Below are 27,892 nucleotides of genomic sequence, written 5' to 3' on the forward strand. Positions count from 1 at the left end.
AAGGAGCATTTGTAATGAACGGGCACATTTTGTGCTGATAAATCGTTTCTCGTACGTGACGAGCGAATGAGGGAATGTCGAATGTCTGACACTTGTGCCATTATAAAAGTCAACGTAAAGCAGGTGTGATTCATTCAAGCTCTTATCAGGTTTACTTTTTTTACCAACAAAATAATTATAAAATCCACCGCAGCATAAAGAGCGGTTAAATGTTCATGAATATAAATTGCCTGCTGCATAATCTTTCGCACAGCATCATACGCGCAGCCAGCCAAACGCGTTCGTCGCTCAAGGTCATGCGATTTGGATCAACGCTGCTGCAAAGGGTTGTGGTTTTGGAGATTTTAACCTATCAACCGGTCCCCTGGTTTGGGTAGGTTGAAACAAGGCCAGCAAACGGCCCATCGGATCCAACACGGATCCCTTCTGTGGGGACTAGGCGAGGCTGCGGTTTCCACAAACATTTTGGACCTATGCCAACAAATGGTGGCGCACGCTTCATTGTCGAGCTCTTGTGCAACAGCATATGTTGCTACAACAGCGAACTGCAGCAGCAGTTTTTCGTTTTTGCTTTTTTGCAGCATCCTTCTTTTTTTTTGCGAACATCCCACCTAAAAACAACAACGCCGCTTGCGGGGAGATTCGTTGTTGGTCAGTGTTTGGTTGTTTGTACTGTTGACATAGTAAGATATCAGTTTTTTTCTCTTTTTGCCTCTGTTTTACCCTCTGTTATGCTTGTCGTACAGTTTCCAGGGATTGTAATCGAGCGTGATGGGCTCGTGATAGACAGAGAGAGAGAGAGAGAGAGAGAGAGAGAGAGAGAGAGAGAGAGAGAGAGAAAGAGAGAGAGAAAGCGAGAGCAAAGATAAATAAGCATTTGTTGAATTCTTCCGCCCGTCGTCTGACCGACGACTAACGCTGCACTGCAGATTGTACGTGATTTTTTGCGCACAGACATGGCTCATGTGTATTTCGTCTGCCATGACACATTGTTTGCAGGGGTTTTTTTTTCTTTTATTCGATGTGGATGAACCGGGCAGTTATGGTCATGCTTAAAATTGAAGCAGACAGAAAAAAGTGCATCACACACTGCGATAACACAGTGCACATCTTGCAGGCACGTGTTTCGCTGGATGCGCTGTAAAATGCACCGTACGTCAGCAGCAGCAACTGTTTGGAGCAAAATGCTCAAAATTGATGGATGAAAGGGATTTTTTTTGGAAAATAAAACAGCAAACACTCTGCATATGCTGTAGTTTATCGACCGTGCAAAATCTCTACACCACTGCATGACCATCGATCGACAGCTGACTTTCCACGAGATGGATTTGTGTGATGCGAGTGACAGCTGAAAATGACATGCTCACGTGTTTTTTTGGGATGTTTCACCAGTTTTTCTTTATTCTTTTTTTTGTGCCGCTATACAGTGAGTTTGAAGAGTTGATGCTGCTGTTGACTACATTACATTGTAGAGAACTTTTACGAGGCTTGACAACAGGCATTAAAACCACTCATAATATCAAGTTCACCGAGAATAACACCGGATAAGGTAACTGGAAACAGGGAATGGATTGTCCCAAAGTAGTAAGTATCCTCTACAAAAAACTTTTGATTCAAACTCCGGACATTCAATTGGTTCTTTTTTTATTGAGCTAGTCAATTTGGCCCGATCAAAGGGTTATGCACAGATCTCATACTGATACTGGAACTGACTCCAATCCCATACAGGTGTTAGAATTAGCCATATACCTACACTGGCCCTGGAGCTGATTCTAACCCCTTATCGGTCCTTTAACTGATCCTGGCATTATTCTTCTTCTTTGGCACAACAACCGCTGTCGGTCAAGGCCTGCCTGTGCCCACTAGTGAAGTGAGCTTGATTTTCAGTTACTTACTGATTACCCATAGCAGGATAGTCAGTTCTACGTACAGGGGCACGGTCTATTAACTAACTAACTTATGACGGACATCCTGGCATCATACTGGTTGTGAAATTGATCCCGATCCTATACCGGGAATTGTCTTGGAATTGTTCAAGCCTCGTATGGACCGGCGCCATAAGCAACGATTGACTATCCGGCTGCGTGGTATTTAATAAGTCTCGAAAGCCTGTATAGGCCGGCATGATTCTCTAATAGAAGGTTATTTGTTGCAGTAACTTTTTTGTAGAAATGTTGTCACAACACTGTTCTTTGGACCATTTTTTGGAAAACTTTCCTGTACTAGCTTCAATTAAAAATCTGTCTGATCCCTAGCAGGATCTGAGGCCACAGTAAAAAATATTTTCTGTAAATAGATATCAAGTTACCGGCGAAGGTATTCTTAGCAGTTTTCCTTCAAACTGATACGATAGTATCCAGCATCCAGATGCATTAAAGTAGCTCCGGAATCGATTGTAAAAGTAGTTATCAACGTGAGGATATCAATGTTTTATCATACCGTAAGCATTTGAATTAAAATGCTTACTTAATTGTGTCCGGAATTCAAAGCATGATTTTTAAGGCCGTATTGCAGAAAAGTGTAATTGAATGCACATAACCACTGTTTCTTTTTTACAGCGATAATAACAAGAAAACAACAATATTTGAAGATAGATGTGACAAATGCCTTGATGGCCAGTACAGAGAAGACAGTCGATTCGTGCAGCAGTACACACACTTCGGTTCAATGCATCTACGAGTGCAGGAGAAAAACAGCACCCAAATCCCGTTGCCAGTAAGACCGTCGTCCAGTCAGTCCAGGAGGACACCAGGACATTCAGAATTGTGTGTATGAAGGGTTTAAACAATGCACCCAATCCGCCTCCCCCTATTTCATTGCTCACCCATCACGCGGCAACGGGCAAACCGGGCATGAGTCACAGGCATTTACAGACCGGCTGCAACGTAGAACGTAGACAGAAAGGCAAACACAACTGCATGCACAGCCAAGTGGAGCACTGCGAAGACAAAGCCACAACACAACGCTCACGTACGTGTGCAGCCCGAATGGTGTTGTACCATACGAAGAGGCCGCTGCAACGAAACCCAGTGTTGTTGTGCCGACTCTGCGTCTTCGGCGCTTCCGACCCCGGCGCGCATGAACGCGATTGGACTCTCGCACCAACGATAAGGAAGTTCGTCAAGTTCGTCCAATTCCGCGTGTGTGGTACCCCGGCCACGTCCAATGGCCTCCACTCGGCAATGTCTTGCGGTATATCTTTGCGTCCCCTCACCCGTGTGGCCGGCGAGCGAGCGAGCGAGCGAGCGGGCTTCTTTCGCTCAAGACAGAGCGCCTTGCTACCATCATTCCCCCCCCCCTTCCCCCTCGAAGCCGAAATCCATGAGCTATCGATTTACGCTCTAGCGCTTGAACGCTGGCAAGGTCGTGTACCTCTGTGATGTGCGGCGGGAGGGCAGGGTTTTGCAACTGGTTTCGTTGTTGCACGGATGGCGTTACTGCACCGAGATGACGGTACGATGGCTAGAACTTACTGGCTGAAAACTCCAAACAACGGAACCCGTTTTGTGGGGTTCAGCGCACAGGGCGCTGGATTATGCAAGGTGTCCACCAGTGTGGGAGTTGGGGGAGTCATTCTCGCGGGTGGGCCGTTGAAATGGGAACGGCAATACAGTACAACTAGCTAGCAGAGAGAGAGAGAGGAGCTGAGGAACCTGTTATTTCTCTTATCTGCTGAACCAGAAACGTAGTGCACTGGTAGGTACATTCTAGAAATGGATGCCTTCTAACGTCGAGTGAATGTGCGGCTACACACGGCGTACTTGTGGTAAAGTACACAGGCCACAAACGCCAGCGAGCAGCATACATCGGGGCATAAACAACTACATCTACAACGCGTTTCTTAGTTTCATGCAATGCTACTACATCCAGGTTTGAGGTCTTTCGAGCTTGAAACTAGCAAAAGTGAAACAGAAGCATCTAAAATCGGGGCAATCATACTTACACAAACTTTCCTTTCGCTGGTAGAACGATGCTAGAAAACTCTGAACTGGCACATCCTTGACTGGTGTTGGAAGTTGGCGACGCTGAAGAACCTACCGAAATCCGTGGGTAAGTTGGGGGGTTGAGTGAACCTCGACAAAAGATGCCGCCTTGCCAATGGCAGGCTTTGTGGTCCGGGAAGCGTCTGTATATGTTTGGGAGATACCTCCGACGGAACTGGCCACCGGGAGAGGCTTCAGCGAAAAGGCTGACACAGCTAGAGCTGACTGACAGCTTCCTGCTTCACGATGGATGCTGATGAGGGGGTAGTCGGCGTTGCCAAGAATCACTCACTCACTGTTGACCACGGACACAAACACTTTCGCTGGCACTTTAAGAACTTTCTAGCGAGAAAAGAAGCAAAATCACAATCGCAATCAATTGCAATCGACGTCCAGCGATGATGGTGATGTGTTTGTGTGTGCGTTTGGCGGCCACCCTTCAGAAGGCGAGCGCCTGAACTGTGAACAAACAAAGCGTAAGGTGAATCTTCAACTGCTGGCGGGTGGCTGCAAAACCACGCGACATACCCCGAACAGTCAGTGCTCGTGGGTGGTGGGTGGCTGCGCTATCTTTGAAGAGAGAGCGAGAGCACAAGAAAGAGAGAGAGTGCGTGAGAGAAAACGTGAACAGTTCTCTGCTATTTTGGCGAGTTGTGCACTATTTTTGACATGCACCACAACCCGCCACTTCGTGATGTAATAATGCTGTAACTATGGTAACCGGGTCGTTTGCGAAATCGTCACCTACTGTATGTGCACCAAAAAAAAAACATTTAAAAAATATTGATTTTGGCTAGATTGATCTTGAAAGTATATGTGACCTAGAAGCCCTCTAATCTACGAAACCTCACTAGCTGACTGAGAGAAAGAGACACACAGAGAGAGAGAGAGTAGTCGGAGAGCGATGGAGAGATGAAAAATGAACGAGAGCGAAACGACAATCCCAAATACGGATTCCGTGCCGATTTTTCAACCCTCCCAATGGCTTCATTGGCAAGTAAACAGCTTCATCTAATTTCCCATTCCATATCTCTCTATCGCCAAACTACACGCTACTGATCTGCTCTCGGGTCCACCCCCCGTCAGCTGTGCCAGGTGAAACCGGTCAGGGTTGCTCAATAGTTGAGCTAACGTTCTTGTGAATAGAATCTCACAAACTCAATTAAAAGCTACAGTTACGACTCAAATTTGTACATTCAATCTACGAGAATGTTTTAAGATAAAAAAAAAGCTGCGTAAAATATTGTCATGTGGAAAATTACTTTTTTATAATATTTAGAAGAAAAACACCTTTTTTAAAACCCACAGGAAGTGGCAGTAATTCGAAATGAAAACACGCTGAGCAACCCTGACCTACGTGCTTGCCCGCAGCTCTGTAATCGTGCACTAGCCTGGCTATAGCAACCAGCACACACACACACACACACATGGCAAGCAAACTACTACAATAGCAAACTTACACGCGTACCGTACCGTGAGCCTTACACACTGGTATGCGTACGCCGTGTAATGTCACGCAATGCGGTGCGCGATTTCTGCAGCGCGGTCCTCCGTAACGTTGGATGCGATACAAATGCACGAGCGAAGAGCTTCACCAGTCAAAAAGATGAACAAGAAGAAGAAGCAGCAATCGTACAACAAAAGCAAGCCCCTGGGCAGGCCCTTCTTCCGTACGTCTTGATCGTATGTATGACTCGCACCCTCCGTGGGGTGGTTAATTGTCACGGTTAATTATTCGTTAGACGATAGCACACACAAACACATAAACACAAAAAAACTAACAGCGGCACATAGAAAAACTAACCAGTTTCATCCACTTGCTCTCGTTCTCTCGTCATCTGTTTCTCTATATCTCTCTCTCACGCTATCTCTTTCGCCACTTTCAAACGCTCTACGATATCGCTTCCTTTCCCCCCTCCACTACCACTCTTCAGCTGGTGGTCGACGCGTGCATTGCCTGCTTTGCATATGGGTATAGCTGAAACTGAGAGTTGCTTTGTTCGCAGCGGGCAACGGTATCGGTTCCGCAAATGGGACGTTTCTGGTTTTGGTCGGTTTCTTTAGCAACACTGCCGTCAAAATTGGTTTCTCACTACGCCAAGGATTCCCCCGGTGGGTTTGCTCGCGTTTGACAGGACTACAAGGACACGCTCACTAACACCAACGGACACACCAGACACGGTACTCGTTTTTCACGGTTCCAGAATGACCTTCTTTCGTATTTGTTTCCCCCCCCCCCCCTCTTCCTTCAATGTACGTTTGCCCAAGTGGAAAATGCAAAGCACGTTGTTTGATCAAACCCGAGCGCGCTCAAGGTTTCGGGTAAACTTTAGGGAAAAGCAAGCGACTGGCGATGGTTTTACTGGTCCCGTTTAACAACCCTTCTTCCGCGCTATTCCGTTTGACCGACGAACAATCCAGCCAGCAAATGCTTTTTGAACGGGAAGGAGTGGGGGGGGGTCCACTCTTGGCAGACAAGGCTTTCAACGTAAATTTAACACCGAGGCCACAACCGAACAAAGCTTTCCATTTAACTCCTCAACGCACCAACACACTTTTACAGTAGTTTTTCAATCACACAAAATCACCTACTTGAAGAAATTAACGCTGGAAAACGGCTACCACCAAATCTAGCACGACGAGCACGAGCGCTACCTGTATCGCACAGTGTTTTTCCCGAGCTGGACGAACGCTTTTCTTCGCCCCTTGCGTTTTACACGGTGCGCTGAATGTGTGTGCGTGCCCGAGCTCAGTCAGCTGTCAAACGGAACCGGTTGAAACGGTTCTGTTGGTGTTGTGATTTCGAAAAGATTTTTGTTGTTGTTTGATGAAATTTATTGTAATTTCGCTTGTTTGCTTGGTATTTTTGCTATAGGTAGTATGCTGAGATGTTACACGTTTACTGAATGAAGGATTCAGTTCAAACGAAGTAAAAAATGGATAAACAATTTTACAAACTCATATTTTAGCCGCCAAATAATAAACAGTCGCCTTACTATTTTAGCCGCCCGCGACGACACATCATTTGAAGCAAATGTAAAATGACCGTTTATTTATGTGAATGATCTCGTTATCAATTTAATTGGTCTTGAGCCCACTTCACCATATTTTTGTAAGGTATATAAAATGAAGGATACATTTTAAATCATTTTTGAACCCTCCCAAATTTGAAATTAACGTTCGTTTACTTGACATTCGCATGTGACAAGCGCCGTTGCGTGTAGATACAAGAGGTGTGGTCATATGATTTGTTGTGTTTACCATATTGAATATTGCTTTAATATTTGTGCAATATGTTGAATTCATCCACCAACATTTTTACTTTTTCCAATCCGAAATTAACGCATTTTCGCATTTTCGGATGTCAGTAATAAAACATCCTTTCACCTCTCCCGGTTAAATATTGTCAGCTTGGCTTCCTCGATGGTGGGACCACTGGTTGACAGCCCGCACCATGTACGTACCCGGGCCGATCGAGTACACGCGGGCGACGTCTCATCGGCGGTGTCTCGGGCTCGTGTGTGTTTGTGTCAAGAGCTGTTGCGAAGAGAGCGGAGTACGTGAGAAAAAGTCTTTGCATTGCGTGCACGGTGATCGGAGACGATCGATGCTGATCGCTAGCCGTGTGAAAAGATCAACAGCGGTGAAAGAAGGTGCCATCCGTGTGCCGTGTTGTGCACTACGGTGAAGAACACGGTGGTTGTTGTGCCGTGAAAGCAACAAAACACTCTTCTCAACCGCACTACTGTGTGCATAACTCATTACCCCGTGTGTGTGTGTGTGTCGCGTTTCGAAACATTTGTGTGTTTTTTTGCCATAAACAGAGAATCCACTTCGGTGTGCTGTCTGTAGTGTTCTGTGTGCGTGTGTGTTTGGTTTTGTTCTGAATTCGTCGCCAGGAGGCCCCCAGAAGCGTTCGCGTTCTCTGACAGGCGGGCAAGCGAGAAGCAAGCGAGCAAGCAAACCACCAAGAGCAACGGTGTGTGTTATTCACCTTTACCCGCAAACGGTAGTGCAGGGAACGAGCGCCGAGAGCAGGAAAGAAGTGGAGCGCGTTCGGCGCGTGCAAAAGAATATTCCCTACGCGTAGTGTGGAATCGCGCTATTATACTCTGTGCATGTGTGTCCGTCCGTCTGTTTGTGTGTGTGTGTACGTGCGCGTGTGTTTTTCGTATTGCGGTTTTTTTTTGTTGTAAAGCAGCAACAACGCAGCAACAATAAGCAGCTGTAGTAGGCTGGGAAGAAAAGACGATGACGAAAGCTCGACGGCTACTGGAGGAGAGCACGGGCGGAAAATGAGCTGGTCATCGTTGGACGGCTGGAAAAGCTACAACCGAGAACGAATCATCCGACGACCATCAAAAGACGACGTCCAAAGCAGGTTGGTTACTGTGTGGGTGGATCGTACTGCCATTGCCTCCGACCGGTAGTGGCGGTGTGGTGGTGGTGGTGGTGGTGACTGGTGGTAGTTGTGGCGTATAAACGGAGGCGTTTCCTTATCAGCTGGCATCCTTCTCTCGTGCCGCTCCGCTCTCGCTCGATCCTAGTCCAAACGTCAAATGCCAGCCTGTTGTTATCAGCTGCTTGTATTTCCCGCGAACCATCCCCCACCCACCCTGCTAGAGCGGCTTCTCCCCAATCCGGCGGGAATTATGCACACCTCCCCTGGTGGGAGGCACGGTAGAAAGCGAAACCAAAACAGAAGGCACCAGATGATGCTGACTTCGATTACCAATATTCAGCATAATTTCCTTCCTGTAATTGGCGTAACGGCGATAGTCACAGTCATGGCCGCCTACTGTTTTACCTATCTGATGGTGTGGACCTGCTTCACCTGCCCCCAAACGAGATTTGAACCCACGACGAGCATGTTGTTAGGCCACACAGTTTGCCGACTAACAGGTTGATTTAATACGTATTGTTCAGTAAAGATTACATACACCTGTAACGAGTCTTTCGAGACATTTTATGACCCACAAGAGTGTGCCGTAGGCCCTCCCCCCAGGTTGCGTTTGTTTGCCCAAGCAAGCACGCCAGCACAAGAGAGCCACACAACGACGAACGTTCTATGCCCCGGACAACCGCCCGGACCGTGTGCCTCGAGGTCAACCAGTTCGGCTACAGCGCGTCAGCACAGCTCGTCGTCGTCGTCGTCGTCATCGTCGTACCAAGAAAGGCCAACAAACCTGTTGTCACCTGTAGCAAAATGCCGCTTGTACCTCAACCACCGCACAGGTCCCTCAACCCAATGTTTCTTGTAAAAACTCCAGATTAGAAGCGTAAAAGGGAGATTAATCGTTGTTTTTGTTTCAGTTTTTTTTGTTCGGGCTTAGGTGGGCGTTGGAATCGCACTCACTGAAAGTTCCCACCGCCACTCCACCGCAAGGCCATTCCGAGGCACACCGTTCCATAAGGTCACACTCTCCCGCCACCAACCGAATGGGTTGGGTGGTAGTGGTGAGAAAATGACGCACTGGGAACAACGTCCCGAAGCGATACAATTTAAATGGGAGAGCGGGGTTCTCCAGTTCCGGTGTGAAAGAGGTCGATTGTACCAAACCCAGGCCAAGACAATGCTTCCCCATCCCAGCTCGAAAGTGTGGCAGTCGTCGTCAGCTTCACTTAGATGTACAACAGATAGAGGAGAAGCCACCAAGAAAAGGTGTACCACGATGCTGTTTGGGGAGCGCATTTTTGCCGCCCTTAAAACCCCCCTTTTGCCATGTATTTCCGGCCCAAAGTGCACCCGTCGACAGTGGAAGTTTTGCAGTCCGGCAGTTATAAAAGTGAAGCAAAAAAAAAATAGGCAACCAACCACCCACTCAAGCCTCTTTCCCATCGCTGAGGAAGTACCGAGCATACACACTTACCGAAGCCGGCTGGTCGAATTAGAGGTTGCCCTTAAATTTGGTTGGGCCGTGCAACGTCTTGCCACCTTTTTGGGGCTTTATTGTTTGAAGGAAAAGACACTACAAGGCCGTGACTGGAAGTGGGAGAAAAAGCAGGAAGACGACGGAGAGAGGGATCGGTATCGATCAAGCGCGCTCCAGTTCTTTGTGGGAGTTTAGTTTTGTGTGTGTGTGTGTGTGTGGTTCGTTTTCCTGCTTCTTTAGGCGCCTGCCTAATACCCCCATAATGACGGATAGTTTTCGGGCAAAGTATTATCGTAATAGCTACCATTTTGATAAAGTCTAATCTACTGCCCCATCGAAAGGGGGTGGTATGAGCAACAAGACTCGGAATGACTCGGTAGATTTACATTTTTGTTGCCTTTTTCGGCTTGGACGTTTTGTTATATTACGTCAAACAAAACATGATTCATGGTGGTGGTGGTGGTGGTGGTTTCGTGCTAGTTCATCGATTTGTTGGTGAAAATATGTACACAAAAGCACAGAAAAAAGGAGACATTTATTGATCTTCGGTTCGGTTCTGGGAAGTAGTACCTTTGGGTGAGGTTTTTTATGAAGATTGGTTGCAGAAGATAACGGTTTTATATGATTTACTCAATATGTTGCATTAATCATATTAAACAGCTCTAATTAGTTTGTTGGGTGGTTGTCAGATTATGTTCACGGCTACTACTCATTAAAAGCTGTAAGTCATAACATACAATACCGCTATTAATATCATTTACGAAACAGCTTAACGTTCAGGAATAGAAGTGGGAGGTGTACCAAGACGACAAGCGTAATAGTTTCATTAGTCACCCTTCCCTGGCGCCAGACAGTGGCCGATAGTACTGTTTTTACCGTACTGGCTCATCAAACTAAGGCACTGTGCTAGTAGATGAGTATGAGTACCTACCATACCCGTCACACACCGATAAGAGATCGTCCCAGAAGCAGCCCTGCGCTAAAACAAATACTTGCTGAGAGAGGGCGTAATTATTGCACCTCACCTTTGTTTACTCAAAACGCTCCACCAGGAGGGGGGGCTGAGCAGGGGAGCAAAATGGGGCCACGTGTGAGTTCAGGTGGGGTTTTGCAAACCTTTCAACTGCTTCTTCTACCCGAGATCAGCAAGAGTGCACTTTTACCCCATGAATGCTTTCTCGCCGCTGTTAGTCATGGCGATGGGACGGTGTAGCACAAAATCACGATCACGCACAAGAGACGAACTGGCTAATTTGTAATTAATACTTATACTACTACCCCTCTGGAGTGCTTTTCGTGTATCAGGCTTTAAGCGTAAGACAAAACCATGCTGCTAGGGAAGCAGCAGAGAGACGGGTGAAGGAAATGGCAAACTTTCGCAAATCGTAACTCTCGGACCAAAACGAAAAGACGATCATGGATAGAGATCGCGCGGCGGCGGCGGCGTATCGATTCCTGCGCCCATGTAACACATTTTAACAAAAGGGTGGTGGTGCGCTCGAATGCACCGAAAATGGAGCAGCAATTTGATCTGCCATTTTAGCGCTACCAAACACTGCGTACCGAGGGAGGAGTATAACCTTTCGCCTTATTAGCTACACAATCCCCCATCCCAGAAGAAATCACTTTCTTTCGAGATTTCAAGCCCTGGGCTGCGAGCGATGCGTGGACACAGCAACCCGTTACAAGAGAACTCCAGAAATCGAAAGTAATGATCGTGCGCGGGCACTATCAGAGACGGCCTCTGGGAGAGAGGATCCCACTCGTCGACGAGCAGGGTGTTAATTTTCGGCTTCCTACGCGCACGGCGCGACTTGTTGGGCTAAGACACACACAAAAAAACGGAAAGCATTCGTGGAGACTCGATGGTTGGTGTTGCGTGGCATGAGATTTACACGTTTGAGATTTTTGACCAGCCGTATCGGGGTGGTTTTTTTTTTACTTTATGTAACGAGACCTAAAAAGAAGACTGACATATGAGAGATAATGTAGTAAACATCATAATCTAATAAGAAAATGAGAAAAAAAATCCCAAAGAACTAAAACTGGAACACAGAAGTAACCAAGAAACCATGGGAAACCCCTGCTGACATCCTTCGACTGATATTTTTGTGAATTGTCATCTAAAAGCTCATCTTATAAAATTAATATCGTACATGCAGCTTAGAGAACATCCAGCCTTATGGAGGCATTTACCTTGAAGAGACCTAAAATGTATGAAATATGACGGGACCGTCCAAATGCTCATCTTGAAGAGACTACATCTTACATAGATTTCACTGTATTTCGTTACAAACAATCTTCCCAAATAGTGATGGGTTAAGTTGGCAAAAATCCGCAGTCGACTCCGATCCGACTCCGATAAATTCGAAATCGACTCTGGAAGGTAGGTCCGCGCTGCAATATCCGGAGTCGTTCGGAATCGTCCGGAGTCGTACGGAGTCGTCCGGAGTCGTCCGGAGTCGTCCGGAGTCGTTCGGAGTCGGAGTCGTTCGGAGTCGTTATGAGTCGTTCGGAGTCATTCGGAGTCGTTCGGAGTCGTTCGGAGTCGTTCGGAGTCGCTTGGAGTCGCCCGGAGTCGTTCGGAGTCGTTCGGAGTCGTCCGGAGTCCGGTTCGAACGACTCCGGGCGACTCCGGACGACACCGGACGTCTCCAAACGACTCCGACTCCGGGCGGATCTAGTGGTTCCATTTTCCCGGAGTCGGAATCGAACTAACATTATTCGGATCGGTGTCTTGTGTGCGCTTCAAACAGCACATCACTAGTCCCAAACGATCGCTTATCACCTGGGATCGTAACGAATTGGGTGGTGCATTTTCTTTGCCATTTACCATACACACGCCAGACGCTCCTGCTACTATCGGAGGTGCACAGAAACCTTACTAGTTTTGTTTCATTTGTTTCGTCTTCTTCTTATTACTTTTAGATTTATTCACGAAACGCGTGCGCAGCACCCTCTCTCTCTAAATGATCTCGTGAGGTGAGCTACACAACTTCGCGCTTCTGCTGGGGCGCGTTGGTGGGTTGAACGAGAGATGGAAGAAGCAACCATATCCCCTCTGAATGCGGCAAAGCAAGCGTTGCGCAGCAAATGAGAAAAACTGCATTATGCATAATGCCATTCGTCGTCGCATGTGACCTTTTGTAATGCTCTGAGGCAAGGGCTGTTTTCTCACGTGTGCACCACCATCAAGGGAAACAGGTTTGGTCCCGAGAAAACGGGGGTTGTTTACACCGTGGAAGAGAAGAGGTGATCGATAATAGTAATCTGAAGTGATGGGTGAATGCTTATCGTAAATCATTACTACCTCCAGTACATAGGAGCTTACGTTGATCATTCGTTCTAACGAACACGCAGCAGGAGGAGGTTCGAAATCCGTGCGTCGGTTACCGATCATCGTTTTGACGCCGGACCGGCAATGTTCCCCATTTCGGGGGACCGTTCCGATCGTCACCGTCGTCACATGGGACATCCCACGCACGCACGAGCTAAAGCAAACGAGACACACAAACACACAAACGAGAGTGGCGGGAGACGCAGTGTCAGAGAAGTGAAAAAAACTCGATCATCCAACTCCGCCAAGGTCCAACGTGTGGTCGTCGATCAAGTCGAGTGGTGGCGCGGATTTCATATCTTACCCCACCACCCGTCCGCCGTTTGAGCGAAACGTTTTTCTTCTCCTGCTCTGTCTTTGCAGGTCGTTTAAATGCTCTTCGATTGCTGTTTGATTTTGTTGTCGTTGTTGATGTGTGTTTTGTGCTCCAAGAGATTTGCGTTGGCGTAGGGCAAACTGTGACAGTGTTGGCACATTGTGTGTGTGTGTAGGGCGTTGGTTGTGATTTTTGAATGAGTCTGCGGCTCAACACGGTGACGTCAGCCCGCCCGGATCGATCGTGCGACCGTGCCTGCGGTGTATGTGAAGCGAGTGAGTGACTCGGGTCAATCGGACACGGTTCGCTAGAATTCCAAGCATTTCTCAAGAGATGAACGGCCTTTCAGTTCAGTTCAGGCGCTGCCGTAGGCGGTGGTTCCGTGCTCCGCAGCATGTTCTGGTTTGATTAGATATCGGAAGTGGGATTGCTTTAATGCCTTTTTCCATCCTCCACCAATCGATGCTTTGTGTTTGTTGTTATAGCCAATTGGCTGAACGATCCGTATCGAGCAGTTATTGCTTTGCTGCTTGATGGCGATAAAACTGACATTTAATTACACGCTGTTAATGTTAAGGTTTGTGTGTCATGGTTATAATTTAAAGCAGATTCGTTTATTTTATTTAGCTGTCAACCCATAATGCATAATGCTCGAAAATTCAATTTTCTCTCCCAAAAAAAGATATGCTACCTCGTTTGAAGCGCAACATCATTTCAATTAATTGTTACTAATATACTAAAGCTTGTAGTGTAATGGTGCACATCTAATGCTGCACTGTAAACAATGCCAAACCAAAAACAAAAGAAAATATGTGTCACAGAGAGAGAGAATGAGTGAGAGAGAGTGGAAAACGAGCACTCCAACACACAGCAAAGATTCAGCGATCCAGCGATCCACCGCCCATGCACTGTGACGACTATCCGTAGCTAGCACGGGCAGCCACAGCTAAACAGTCAGGCATGATCCGCTTAATCTGTGCCAAAGCTGCCACCCTACTGGCACCCCCCACCGGACGCCTCCTCTTCCACTGCTTTCGAAGGTCGTCAGTTGCAGTGCGCTTCAGGGCGCTTTCCACTTCCGCTTCTAAGCTAACCTGAAGCCACTCAGCACCCATACCCCGTCTCCACCTTTCTCTTTGGGCTTTCTTACCCACACACACACATTTGCCCGGTGTAACCTACTCACAAGAGGGGGTAAAGATTATTCCTAAACGCTTGTCCCCCGGTGTGGTGTGCTGGTTTTTAGGCGAACGATTTAATTTTAAACGCCGGTTTTCACGCGTATCTGCCACACACTTTCTTCTATCGCTTTGCTAACTGCTATTTCCGTTCCCGGTTGTACACACGCGGCTGCAATTGTGTCATGCTGTGCGAACATTTTGTCTCTGTACTGTCGTGTACGAAAAGCGAGGCTGGCTGAATAGTGCAATGAAAAACTAACTCTAAAAAAAAAAATCCCAGTACTACACCTCACTGTTGCTGAGCACAGCGAAATACCGCACGCATGCAACAGTTTGCTTGCAACGCGGACGCCAACGTTTCAAACAATTTAAAAATAATGCAACGCGCAGCAAACGAAAAAAAAGGCCTAACAGGAGAGAGATGCCGTACGCAACAACAATAAGCGGGCGAAATGCAGGCACTTGTGGAATGGTACTTTCTTCCTGATGATTTCGTTACTATTTTTAAGCAGCAGCAGCAGCAGCAAAAAATCACACACCAACATACACACATACCTTCCTCCACGCACAAACAACGCGCTCGTTACTCTTTTGCTCTACTTTAAACTGACTAATCGATCGATCGGTCGGGTGGTGTTTTTTTTTCTCTTTCATTGGCATTTTCCCTCCTCATCGATGAGAGAAACGCGCAACAGGCCGGAAATAGTTTCCGGAACCGTTTTTTTTCTATTTAATTTCTGGTTGGACTCTTTTTTTTGGCCAAACGCCTAACACGGTTGGAAACCGAAGAGTGTGGTGTGGCACAATGCACTATTTGGTGTAGGAATGTGGTAGCCGTTGTGTGTGTAGGCAAAACAGTCACCATTGTGTCCGGAAACTATCCGGAAGGTTTGGGTACGGGTACGGTTCCTTCTTTGGAATCGGTACGCAAATTCGCTCGAACGACCTTCACGTGCCGTAGCAGGACCAGCAGTAGCAGCATCATCATCATCGTCGTCTCAAGGCACAACAGTGGCTGATCGATCCATGGATGAGTGTATTTTAAAACCGCGCGTTCGGTCGGTGTCTCAGGGTTCAGGGCCGTGTAAGTGCGGGATGTTAGCGGTTCGATGCAAATTTCCAAAGAAAACAAGATTCTTTTTAAGGAGCGGACTCCACCGGCTCTATCGTCGAAGAAAGACACAGAGGAAGAGCTATTTAGATTCTACTGCTGCAGTAAATAATGCGTCATAGGGTGGTATGGGGAGTCATTCCACTGCTACATTTTGGTTGAGTGATTTGATTCTTCAACTATAGGCAAGCGTGTATTTGACATACTCAGCCGATTTATCGTTGTGGATGAACCTTAATCCAAATCCAATATCCCAGTAGATACTTCAGCGATCATTTTGTATGTGTTGTAGATCTTGCGAACTTACTCGCATACTTTCTTATCACGCACTGACTTTCAAGGGATTGGAGCTGCCCCAAAGGTAAGATAAATTTCTTCGATTTTGATGGCAACATGAGCCAAAAACTATGGTTTATGGGCACCAGCTATTGAAGCATAGAAGAATTCGAAGACGCACATAGAGTGGGGATATATCTCGCACTAATGTGGCGGTGTGTTAGAGCATTTTTGGAGACGAAGGATGAACCACGGGCTTGCTGTGCTGTGTACAGTGAGCCGGATATCCTGACGGTGGCAAAGGCTGGGAGGATACGATGTCTGGGTCATGTTGGGAGTATGTCGGACCAAAGCCCCCCACCAAGAAGGTGTTCGTCAGTGACCTTCAGTTTGGCTCGAGCATAACGAGTTCGTTGACAGGATCTAGTAAGGACACAGGACCTGCCAGAGATTGGGAGCCTACTTGGATGGGAAGCTGCAGTCAGGGACCGAGTAACCTAGAGAATAATTATTGACAGGCCTATGTCACAGTGACGTATTTCATCGTAAGCATACTAACAAGACAAGTGTTGTACTTCATGTATCATTCGTTGAGATTCATTTATATGAATGATTTGGATCTCCAATCGAATCTCTAAAGATTGATGAGTCTTTGAAGATTTGGAAATTCACGAATCTTAAACTTTGAGATTCATTCATTATTTTCAAAGATTCCCTCTAGATCTTCAAACATTTCCTCTAGATCTTCAACGATTCATCCCTAAACAAGACAGAGGGCAGATATCTCGATTTCATGAACCTCTCATGGTGGAGACCAATTCTACAACCTCTATTGCATCTCTTCTACAGGTGATTCTTCTACAGTGATCGTGGATTTGACATCCTAATAACAGTTATTCCATCATCGATAGTGTTATTTACACTCACTGCTGTTCTGTTGTTTGACGATGATCATCTGCTAATATTTGCTTTTCCAACAAGTCCGTCCCGGATCAGGCGGTTTCGATGGACCAATGAGCAGCTTTGTTTTGAGAGTTTTTTTTCACATCCTTTTCCCAAAACTAGATGCAAACTTGAGAATATTGCTTCTTTACTTTTTTTTATGCACTAAAGCATGTATAGTTTCAAGGTACAAAAACAACTGTTCTATGAATGCTTCCGTCCCATCCCTAATCCAGTCGCAATGATCTCTTACTTTTCCCATTGCGTCTGCCTTAAGAGGGGGTAAACGACATCTCCAACAGGTTGGGAGCAACGAAACTCCGTTAGTACAGAAAATGGTTACACTTGAATAGTTGTCGGCTGTACCACCCCCCCCCCCCCCCCCCCCCTGTACATCATCATGTTTTGGAGGAGCACTACTCCACCTCTACACTATCCCGTTGCCCTTTCTCCCGTAAATACCTTTCTCCAGCAAAACGTGCACAGCAAGATGTGTGCGTTTGTTTGGTTTTTTGTTTTGGTTTTGTTCGCTTGTGTCCCTCTATTTTCCCTCACCGTTTGACTGGCCGGTGGCGGCGACCGGTAGAAAGGGCAATCAGTCACACGGTTGACTCCCTGGTTTTCCGGACTTCTGCGGAGTGTAATTACGGCCTCTTAAATCGAATGACGAGTATTTGCGAGAAATTAACCGTAAACACTACACCTCTAGACGGACAGAGATCCAGTGGTGGCCATCAACCAAACAAACAGAGATACACAGGCGAAGAAGACCTGTTTGGGGGGACACACAGACACACACACACACACTGCACCGTCCGTCACTGGTTGGCACTGCTGTGGCGTCTGCTGCGGGGAGTGGTTCTACATCCATTAGCCTTCTTTTGCGCTACACGAGCCACTGGGACTGGGGGAAAGGCTTCTGCGCGAGGCATTTTTGCTCTTTTGGGTGGACCTTGGACAATGGAAAAAAATAAAACAATTTGCACAAGAAGCGTTAAGATCACTGAAGTAGTAAGTGGTACGGTGGCGGCGGCGATACAAGAAGCGATCGTACGTCTCGAAATCTCCGGAAAGAGCGTTTTTTCAACCCCGGACGCTTTTTCGTGAGTGTTTGGGAGCTATAAGGTGGTGTAAAAAGTAAGCCTTTGCTTCATGCTGTGTTGGGTGTTGTTCATCATACAAACCTCTTGGTCGGAACAGTGAACTCTTGTGAACGTGAACTTGCATCTCGACAGTACGCCGTCAGTGTGGTGATGGTGCTGACGGCTACAATGTTGTACAAACCGCCAAGGTTTCCGGTTGTGGTATGGGGCGTCGCGAAAACAACTCCCATTTGTGCGTTGGGACACAAGGTTGTAACGGCGGCGGTGGCGGCGTAAATTTGCATAGGAAACATTGTGCCAGTGGCCTTCTTCAACCTTTCCCGTGTGTACTCTGTCGATGGTGGAAGCGCGTTTACTTATATTACACTAGCGCGTAGGACTCATTGCTGGTGGTTGATCGAGTCCGTTGTGTTTCATCGGTTAACCCTTGCATGTCCATTGACATGGATGATTATGACTAAAGGAGGTTTGAAGTTAAATTCATTCTGATGTATATTGGGGATTGGACTTCGCTTCGAACTGTGAACATCCATACCAACAAGATAGTTTTCATCTTAATCTGATTCTGATGCAACTAAAGTCACCCAAGGGTTGAATGCTGCGGGAGGAATTGAAAACGCGTTCACTGACACCAAACGGACCCACTGAATGGATGCGTCTTTTCTTCTGCTTCGTTGTAGGTTTTGTATCATAGTCCCGGAGATCTGTCGGGTCAAGTTCAGGGTAAATCAATACGCGCGCTATTACCACCCATCAGCCGGTCATCCACGAACGTGCACAGCTCGCAACGGCCATACTCGTCAATTACGGAAGTTCATTGCTCATGCTTTGCCAGCCTCTTCCTCTATAAAGGCTGGTACGCTCTCCGTAGAAGATCATTGCGCAGATATGTCTCTCTCTCTCTCTCTGTTTTACGCGTTCATCCACTGGATCGGACTTGGAGACAAATTGACGTCGGGTTGTCGGTTTTGGAGACAGCTGATTTCTGGTGTGTGCGCAGCGTTTGTGGACGGTTGATTTATCCGCACGCGGAGTTCTTGGTCGGTTATGGTACAGCAGCAGCAATAGCTATTGAGAAAGTGTTTCAACCGGAAAGAGCGATGCTGAAGTGAAGAGGTTGATGGCACTAACTGCTCCTTCGCTGTTGCTGGAAGGTCAAGGAGTTTGTGCCGATGAAACACGTGTGCGCTTACTTGCACGTTTCACAAGCGCATAAGTAAGAAAACTCCCACTTTTGTTGTGGTAGAGTGCAATAGAAATGAGATCTCGTATTAGAATGTTATACAACCCTGAAGGGCTTATTGTTTTGCCCATCGGTCTATCGGCGAACGTCTCTATTTTAGCTAAACACACCTTCCCTCCCTTTATATTTCTAGCGAATGTATCTTTTATTCAAAATTACCCAACGTGTTCCAACATCAAGACGTTTTTCTGTCTCTATTGTTTGGCTGTGTGTGATGCTGTGCTGTGCCCTGGTCTCTATGTACACCTTTCTTCGTTCTTCGTTTTAAATGGCCACACCAAACAAAGCCAAGCACAACCAAACCCGCTAACGCGAACGGAAGATGATGCTACGCGAAAGACGAATTTCCATCACACCGAAACGACCTGGCATCTGGGCTAACCGCTTCAAACGACCTGAGATCGGGACCGGATCATTGTGTTTTGCTGTTGGCCGCCGGACAGAAGGATAATAATGGTGTATTTTCACTGTGGCAACCAGGCAAGCCCGCCTGGTGGAGGTTCGTCGTTGTCGTCCATCCGTCAAGTCACTCTTCGCATTGGCCAACACGCGCTGGGATGGCGTTAGGAAGTAGATGGATGGGGATTGTTTTACGTTTCGATGAACCAACGACCCTCCTTCCGACCATTGTTTGGTGGACTTTTCCTCCCCCACTACTCTCCGTAGTGATCCAAAGGGCCAACAGGGTTTGTCTCTTCATTTTAAGTTCGTTCTCTGTGCGTTCTTACCTCAAATGCAGCACGATCTTACAGCAACACGAGATGGGTGGTTCGTACGATCCGCCGTGATCGATGACTGGTGTAAGCCTTTGCACAACTGCTATCCCCACCCCATGGGGTCTGGGTGCAGTATTGCATCTCGCTTCCATCTACAATATGATTCCGTCCCGCCTAAGCATTTCGTTGTGTTCAGTGTTTGGCCCCGTAGGCAAGCAAAATGGGAATTTCGCGATCGCTGTAGGTTTGGGTGCGCAAATCGGTGCAATTTTATATTTAAATTATACTGCCCTCGTGTTCTAAGGCGTGAACGTTTGTATTGCTTTGCACTAGTGCACCAAATGGTGCGTTTTATGTTGTGTTTCGCTTTCGGTACAGGTTTTGTGCGGTCAGAATTTCCTCTTCTCGACAGCAGCAAAGCAGCGCTCTCTTTGCGTTTCGTTTGATCAATATATCCTTGCGTTGGGTGTGTTGTAAAGCTGTCCTCCAACGGTACGACCGGTATTCGTGGGACACACCGTACCGCAGGATTGGGGGGGGGGGGCATTCCTGTGCGTATGAGTCACACGAATTTCCCCCCCCATCTATCCTATATAAAACCGATGACGAAGCGCGACACAAACAACAAAACCGCGTCGCGTGCGTGTGTGTTTTGGAAAAACTGCTCTAAATCGGGCACGCAGCAAAAAACACATGACTCTGTACCGACACAGGCGTGTGTGTACAATGGTTGGAGTTGAATGCATATGCTCCTACCGTTTTCGGAACGTTTTATTTTGGTGGTGCTTACATTGCAGCGCAAAAACGAAGAAGACGACGGCATCGTTGTGCTAAACGGTAGCAATCGTTGCGGTGATTAAAGCGATAGCTATACGGGACTAGTGGTGGGAGCTCGGTTTCGGACCTACCCAATTCCGATTCCGTGTTCGGAATCAATTTCGGAGTTGATTCTGGAGTTAGCTCCGGAGCCGATTCTGGAGTTGACTCCGGAGCCGATTCTGGAGTTGATTCCGAATCTGGAATCGATTCTGGAATCGGAATCGGCTCTGGAATCAGAATTAGTTATGTGCTTTCTGGAGCGCATCCACGTCTCCGATATAACTCCGCATATTGTTAGAACGATGCCGACTCCGGTTTAATCGGAACCACTAGTTTCGCCCGGAGTCGGAGAGGTCCTGAGCCGTCTGGAGTCATCTGGAGTTATCCGGAGCCACCACTCCGGGCGGCTTCAGACGATTCAGAACGACTCGCAATCGACTCCGATTTTTGCCAACTTTACCCATCAATAATAAACATCGGCTCCGGAATCGTAATTTGCTCCGGAAACGGAATCAGAATTGACTCCAGAAATTTAATTTGCTCCGGAATGAGAATCAGTTCTTGAATTGCAATAACATGTTTCAGAAGCGAAATCAATCCGGAAATCTTCATAAGAATGGATCAAGTAAATTTGGATTCTTTATGCCCAAAGGCCTATTCTTTTGGAGATGCCGAATCTGACTCCGATTCTGAAGCTGATTCTGATTTCGGAATCTATTTCGGAAGCCGATTATGATTGCGAATCCAATTCTGTAGTCGATTCCGATTCCGAAGCAGATTCCGGAATCGATTCCGGGCCTTCTATCCGGAATCGATTCCGCCGATCATTTCATTTTTCCCATCACTAATACGAACTTCTTGTACGGACCACGTGCTGCAAACAGAAACTCAGGAAAATCAGCAAGGGAAACGGTCAAGGTGTGAATGCCTCGTTTCGTGGCGCTCATCTGGTCGTTCTGATTTGTATGCAGCAGTTGAGAAAAAGGGCAACACGAGCAGCAGCACAATTGCATTGTGTTGCAGCAAAGGCTTCATCTGGCTCTATTCCTCCCCGCCGTAACTCCTCTCTGTGGAAAGATGCAACAAGCCAAATCATCTTGCTCGATTCAAAATAGAACATAGTGTGCACAGAAGGCGGCATCGTTCCACCGAGCGTGTGCAATACAAACAGAGAGAGAGAGAGGAAGAAAGACCGAACCGAGCAGCGAACAAGAGTGAAAAAGGATGATAAACTAATTATGTTTCATATTGTATATGCCTATTGTGTTTGTTTGTTTCTTGCTTCCTTTTATAAACCAGCACCATCACCACCGGTTGCACTTTCTATATGTAATGCTTTGTGTTTTCTGATCGCTTTTCTTCTCTTTTTAGTGGGGAAGTGATCTTGTGTTGAGAAGAGACAAGTGGAAGCGGTGTGCTGAACACAGGATTACGATCGATCGAGTGTCTCAAAGTCATAGGTACGACGCACATTGTCTCACACTAGATGTTTGACAACCCTGATGCCTTCGCGTTTGGTTCGCAAAATTCAAAGCAAAACCGTTGAACACAATTTCCAACACTAGCTCATGCTTTGTGCGGGTCGCCATCGTCCTCACTGCTACAGTTTGTAGGTCAGTTCCGATAATGTGCTTTTTGTGCGCACCTCCTGATGGTGATGGGTGTACCTTTGTGAAGAACTGCAGACTTAAAGAGAGGGAGAGGACAACTCTTCTGCATTTCCATCCTCCCCACGAACGAAAGCAATGCGTGATTAATTCAGCCCTTTTTATCACACCATTAGGGACGGTGGCGATACACATGATGATGGTGGTCTTTGCGCGGCTGTTGCCGCATTCTTCCCATTGCCGTGGGCCTTCATTTCGTTCAGCTTTTGAATGCTACTGCTGCGGGCTGCCGAAGGTGATAAGCAAGCTTCTCTTGCCCTGAAGTAACCAAGGAGTGTGTGTTGCATTAAGCGCGTTGATCAAAACTCTAATGCTTAGCCCTAGTGACGACCACAGCGACGACGACGACGACGATCGAGAATAGGCACGAGAAGAAAATGGGGGAAAGAAAACTTTCGCAAAAAGACTGGTGTGCGCGGTGCTGGTGGTGGTGGTGCTGTGCTGATGGTGAAGATGAATTTCTTCCCGACACGCCATTTTCCTTTCACCCGACCGATAAAAATGCAAATGCTGCACCACCGAGCCATGGGATTTTGGGGGGAGCCCCCACCGGGCTGGTGTGTGATGCAGTTGCCAGTCTGCCCGTTGCAATTCAAGCCCCCACTACCGGGCTTAGCATATTTGTGAAGCCCTGGCAAAGAATGGTTATTTTTAAAACCCTTTCAATGGTGTGTTGCGGCGGTTGCACTGTTCTGTTTTTTTTTTTCGCTTTAAATTGTTTCATTCATCACCGAACTTCTTAGACACACTTGGTGTGTCTAGAGGGGTGCAAAGAAAGTAGTTACACCTTCAAAGGGTACGGGCTGTAAACTTGCGCCTAACTTTGCTTGTATAGAGAGCGTCTGACTGACTGTGTTCGCCTTTTTCCCATGTATTACAGGGAACGATTCTGAATGCTAAATTCAACCTACAACGGCGGCCGGTCCCTTGGCAGGGCAGTACGTTCCGACCTGTATGTTGTTCCCAGACAGCACGCGCACTGACTGCAAATGGTTTTGCTTCCTGTTCTTCCTCTTCATTGGGGCTGTGATTTTCTCCACTGTTTGCCACTCACCGGTCAAAAGTGTGTAACGGCAGCACACTTGTGCAGGGTGTGCTTATCGGTCACCCGTTTGGCTTGCGAAGGCTCTGTAACATGCCGTGTACCCTAATTAGCTTATAATTGACGATTGTGTCACAAGCACACACACACACACACACTCACACACCATGCACAGGGTGTGGAATTATGGTCAGGTCTTTAAGACGCTGACGGAAACGGGCCACGATGCGAACAGGCTCGTAGAATGGAAGGATCGTTTTGTTCCTGTCTTGTGCATCCCCTGCCTCTGGTGTATTGCTTGCGACGAAGAGGGAGTAAAGGTTCAAACGAGAACCACCAAAAATGAGGTTTCAGCCCCGCCGCTGCGGCCTGCCGGTCACATCAGGGTTATTGTTTTTGAAGGTGATTGAAATGTGGGAACTCTTTAATGAGCTCTTTTTTTTTGTTTTTTGCTCGGTATTTCTCTTTGGTTCGCTTTTTTCTCCCTTGAAGAGAGGTGGTTAAGGTTGGTGTTACCTTACACGACACACTTGATATGGGGGGTGAAGTTGGCCCTGAAGCAATCTGTGTTTGGGAAGGCGGAATGGAAGGAACTATTGATTGGTGTTATTTCAGGGATTTATTTAACTGAAAATATATAATTAAATTACAGTTTAATTATCGTTTTTGCGGGCGTGTGAACAGGAATGTAATGTAATGAAACCAGTGCTGCAAAATGTCACGAGCATCACGAGATATTCACCAACGAAAACAATGAACATATTCGTGGTACCTTGATACTCATTGCTGATACTCAATGAAAGTGCGTCATGCCGAACACGACATGCGAGTGCTTGAGTCAAACGCGATACTCTGACTCACAAGCTGAGCTTTATGCCGTTACAAGCATAATCATGACTTTCTTCTGTGCTGTGAACAGTGGTGCCAAATGGCACTGTTTCAGTCACCAACACTCATGACTGAAGCGAAGCTCAAATCAGCCTACGTACACACAACTGCGATGATCAGAGGTAAGACTCAAACAATTGGTGGACCAATCACATGCTTGATGACATTTTGTTTAACACCCAACTCACTTGGTCACGACATTTTCTGTCGGTGATAATCACGACGTTCTTATAATATACTTGTTGTCCCAAGCAGCATGAAATGTACATGCTTTCTTGCTCTTTCTGGTTTAATGGTCTGTCTGATCAAATGCCCTTTTTGTTTCTTGGAACCATTCGCACGCACCGCATATCTTCCATGACTATCGGGATGATCACCGACTGAAAATGTCGCGATCAAGTGACTGACTCAAGAGTTGATTGCACACAATGTCACTAAGCATGTGGTGGCCAAGAGCTCGTGACGCTGACATTATTTTGTTTCAGCCGGAATTTGTCATGACTGTGACAGTGACATTTTGCAAAACAGATCACAGTAAAAAAAAGTCATAACATAGTGATGCACCAAGCGATGGCAAAAATTTCATGAAGCATGTATTGGTCACACCAATCGTTTTGAGTATCACATCTGATTATCACAATTGAGTACGTGACGCTGACATAGTTTTTGTTTCAGTCAGATTTTTTATAACATCGACATTTTGCAGAACTGAAAAAAACATCTTTCCAGAGTGCGTTCGATCTGCTGATAGCTCCCGAACCCGGAAAAAGGGATTATTAGACACAGAAGGACACTACTTTTGTTTTGTACTTTTTGTCTTACTCCGTTGTAGATCACAATTTGTTCTCCGTTTCAGTTGCCATCGTCTAATATAGTATACATAGAATATACTGGCTGGTGTGCGTTTACATCATCAATAATACTGATGTTAAATTTGTTATCCTTCTTTCCAGACTGTGACTGGAGCAATTCAATCTGTTGACGGTGTTTGTTAAAAGGATACTAAGGATAGAGAGCTTAACACGGAACTGGTTGCTCGCGTGTCGCCGCTACCGACGCGCCGTCACGCCACCCCCCAAACGGCAGGAGGAATGACCATCGTTATGGCCGGTCTATCGACAGCGGAAATATGCGAAAACACGAAGCTGGCCCGTGAGATGGCCGTGATGGGGAACTACGATTCGGCCGGCATCTACTACGAGGGTGTGCTGCAGATGCTCCGCAAGCTGCTGGTCGGACTCAGCGAGCCGCTGCAGAAGGGCAAATGGTTGATGGTAAGCAGTGGCAGCAGCAGAGCGCGAGTACCTTACACCGATGTCTGACCGCACTTTTCCCTCTTTCCAATTTTGCAGATACAGCAAGAAATTAACAAAGAGTACAATCAAATGAAGCTGATCCAGAAGACGCTTACCGAGATTACGATGGATCTGCAGAACGCACCGCTGCAGGCCCGCATCCGCACGCCCCTGCACGAAACGGCCAGCAAAGACCCGGCCGCCTGGTTCCGGGCCGATCCGGACATCTGGATGCCGCCGGCATCCGGTGGCCGGGGCGGAGGCGGAGGACCGATCGATCCGGACGTGTGGGCCCCCGCCCCCGATATGCCCCCGCCAGACCATCGGCGGGCGGTAGCGCCCCGCAACCAGTCACGCTCCAGCACAGCGCTGAACCGCAAGTCGGAGGTGAACCGGCGCAATGCGGCCACAAAGTCAGCCTCCACCTCGACCGTGGGCGGGCGCAAGACAATCAGCCAGACGGCACGGGCCGGCGGAACGTCCGGGATGAATGGTGCGTCCCGCACCGGCACACTGCCCCGCACGAAGGCGGCGGGTCAGCGTGGCTCGACAGCACCGGGCGCTAGCGATGCTACGAACGGCAATGGCGAGAAGGGCGACAAGGAGAAGCTCGGCGACGACGAGGAGGGCAACAACGGGGGCGATACGCCGGAGGAGGTGGAGCGCAAGTTCGAACCGGCCAGCCACGCGGACGTCGATCTGGTGGACATGCTCGAGCGCGACATACTGCAGAAGAATCCGAACATCCACTGGGACGACATCGCCGATCTGCACGAGGCGAAGCGGCTGTTGGAGGAGGCGGTCGTCCTGCCGATGTGGATGCCCGACTACTTCAAGGGCATCCGGAGGCCGTGGAAGGGCGTGCTGATGGTGGGCCCGCCCGGCACGGGCAAAACGATGCTTGCCAAGGCGGTCGCGACCGAGTGCGGCACCACGTTCTTCAACGTGTCCTCCTCGACGCTCACGTCCAAGTATCGGGGCGAGTCGGAGAAGCTGGTCCGGTTGCTGTTCGAGATGGCTCGGTTCTACGCGCCGAGCACGATCTTCATCGACGAGATCGATTCGCTCTGTTCTCGGCGCGGCTCGGAATCGGAACACGAGGCGTCGCGCCGCGTCAAGTCCGAGCTGCTGGTGCAGATGGACGGCGTCAGCAACGACGAGGCGACCAAGATCGTAATGGTGCTGGCCGCCACCAACTTCCCGTGGGACATCGACGAGGCGCTGCGGCGCCGGCTCGAGAAGCGCATCTACATCCCGCTGCCGAACAGCGAGGGCCGCGAGGCGCTGCTCAAGATCAATCTGCGCGAAGTGAAGGTGGACGAGTCGGTGGACATGCGCGACATTGCCGACCGGCTGGATGGGTACTCGGGCGCGGACATCACGAACGTGTGCCGGGACGCGTCGATGATGTCGATGCGGCGCAAGATCGCCGGCCTGCGGCCAGAGCAGATCCGCCAGCTGGCGAAGGAGGAGCTGGATCTGCCGGTATCGAAGCAGGACTTCAAAGAGGCCATTTCCAAGTGCAACAAGAGCGTATCCAAAGACGATCTCGCGAAGTACCAGCAGTGGATGAAGGAGTTTGGCTCGTCGTGATGGAACGTCGCGGTGCGGTCGGCAAACAGTAGCAGCAGCAGCAGCAGCAGTAGTGCCTGGGTGTGGTATGCTTTTACCGGGACCACGACGATCAACCCGAGGATAAAGCTGTGTATCGTTTTTTAAATGACTGATGATGAGGATGACTGGGGTGGTGGTAGGCAGGACTGTACTAAGACAGTTCAGCGTGATTTGTGATCTTTGTATAGTGAGAATGAGGGGAGCGAAGGTGAGAGAGAGAGAGAGCGCGTATCACTTGGGATCGAAACATATGGGACCTTAAAGAGCAAAGGATTTTTGCGCGACTATTTGCTCTAAACTTGTCCCACTTCGGTGGCGCAAATCAGAAGATCGGCTTCTCGAATTGCATCACATTTTGTTGGGATTTGGTTTATAACACAGCCAGGCTGCGCAATACCCTTATATCTCGGGCGCTATATCACAATAGTGCCCTTCCGGCTACTAAACGCTTCTACACATCGTCATATCAACAACAGCACGAGTTAC

The 27,892-nt window shown here is 47.8% G+C and overlaps 2 protein-coding genes across 7 annotated transcripts in view; one reads left to right on the plus strand and one right to left on the minus strand.

Moving 5' to 3' along the window:
- Positions 1-6,701, minus strand: part of LOC121603564 — a 29,035-nt gene extending 22,334 nt beyond the window's left edge. The window contains exons 1-2 of one of the 4 annotated variants that reach the window (XM_041932476.1): positions 6,576-6,701; positions 3,944-4,325 (exon numbers count right to left, since the gene is read on the minus strand). The gene's annotated coding sequence lies outside the window, so the exon portion shown is untranslated. Of the gene's footprint in view, positions 1-3,943; positions 4,443-5,456; positions 5,534-5,787; positions 5,893-6,575 lie in introns of those variants that run through there. The other 3 variants (XM_041932475.1, XM_041932477.1, XM_041932478.1) reach the window with 3 other exon arrangements.
- Positions 6,702-7,481: 780 nt separating this feature from the next.
- Positions 7,482-27,892, plus strand: LOC121589029 (katanin p60 ATPase-containing subunit A-like 1). Of its 3 annotated transcripts, none has more exons than XM_041907593.1 (4): positions 7,482-8,364; positions 12,785-12,838; positions 25,451-25,771; positions 25,850-27,892. In XM_041907593.1, the coding sequence occupies exons 3-4, from the start codon at positions 25,589-25,591 to the stop codon at positions 27,383-27,385; spliced, it is 1,719 nt and encodes a 572-aa protein (XP_041763527.1). In that variant the 5' UTR covers positions 7,482-8,364; positions 12,785-12,838; positions 25,451-25,588; the 3' UTR covers positions 27,386-27,892. The 3 variants fall into 3 exon arrangements, with proteins under 3 accessions (XP_041763527.1, XP_041763526.1, XP_041763525.1); XM_041907592.1 differs by lacking the exon at positions 12,785-12,838 and adding an exon at positions 22,272-22,360; XM_041907591.1 differs by lacking the exon at positions 12,785-12,838 and having other exon boundaries at positions 7,483-8,364.

Source organism: Anopheles merus, chromosome 2R (assembly GCF_017562075.2).
Source record: "Anopheles merus strain MAF chromosome 2R, AmerM5.1, whole genome shotgun sequence".
Classification (NCBI taxonomy): Eukaryota; Metazoa; Arthropoda; class Insecta; order Diptera; family Culicidae; genus Anopheles; species Anopheles merus.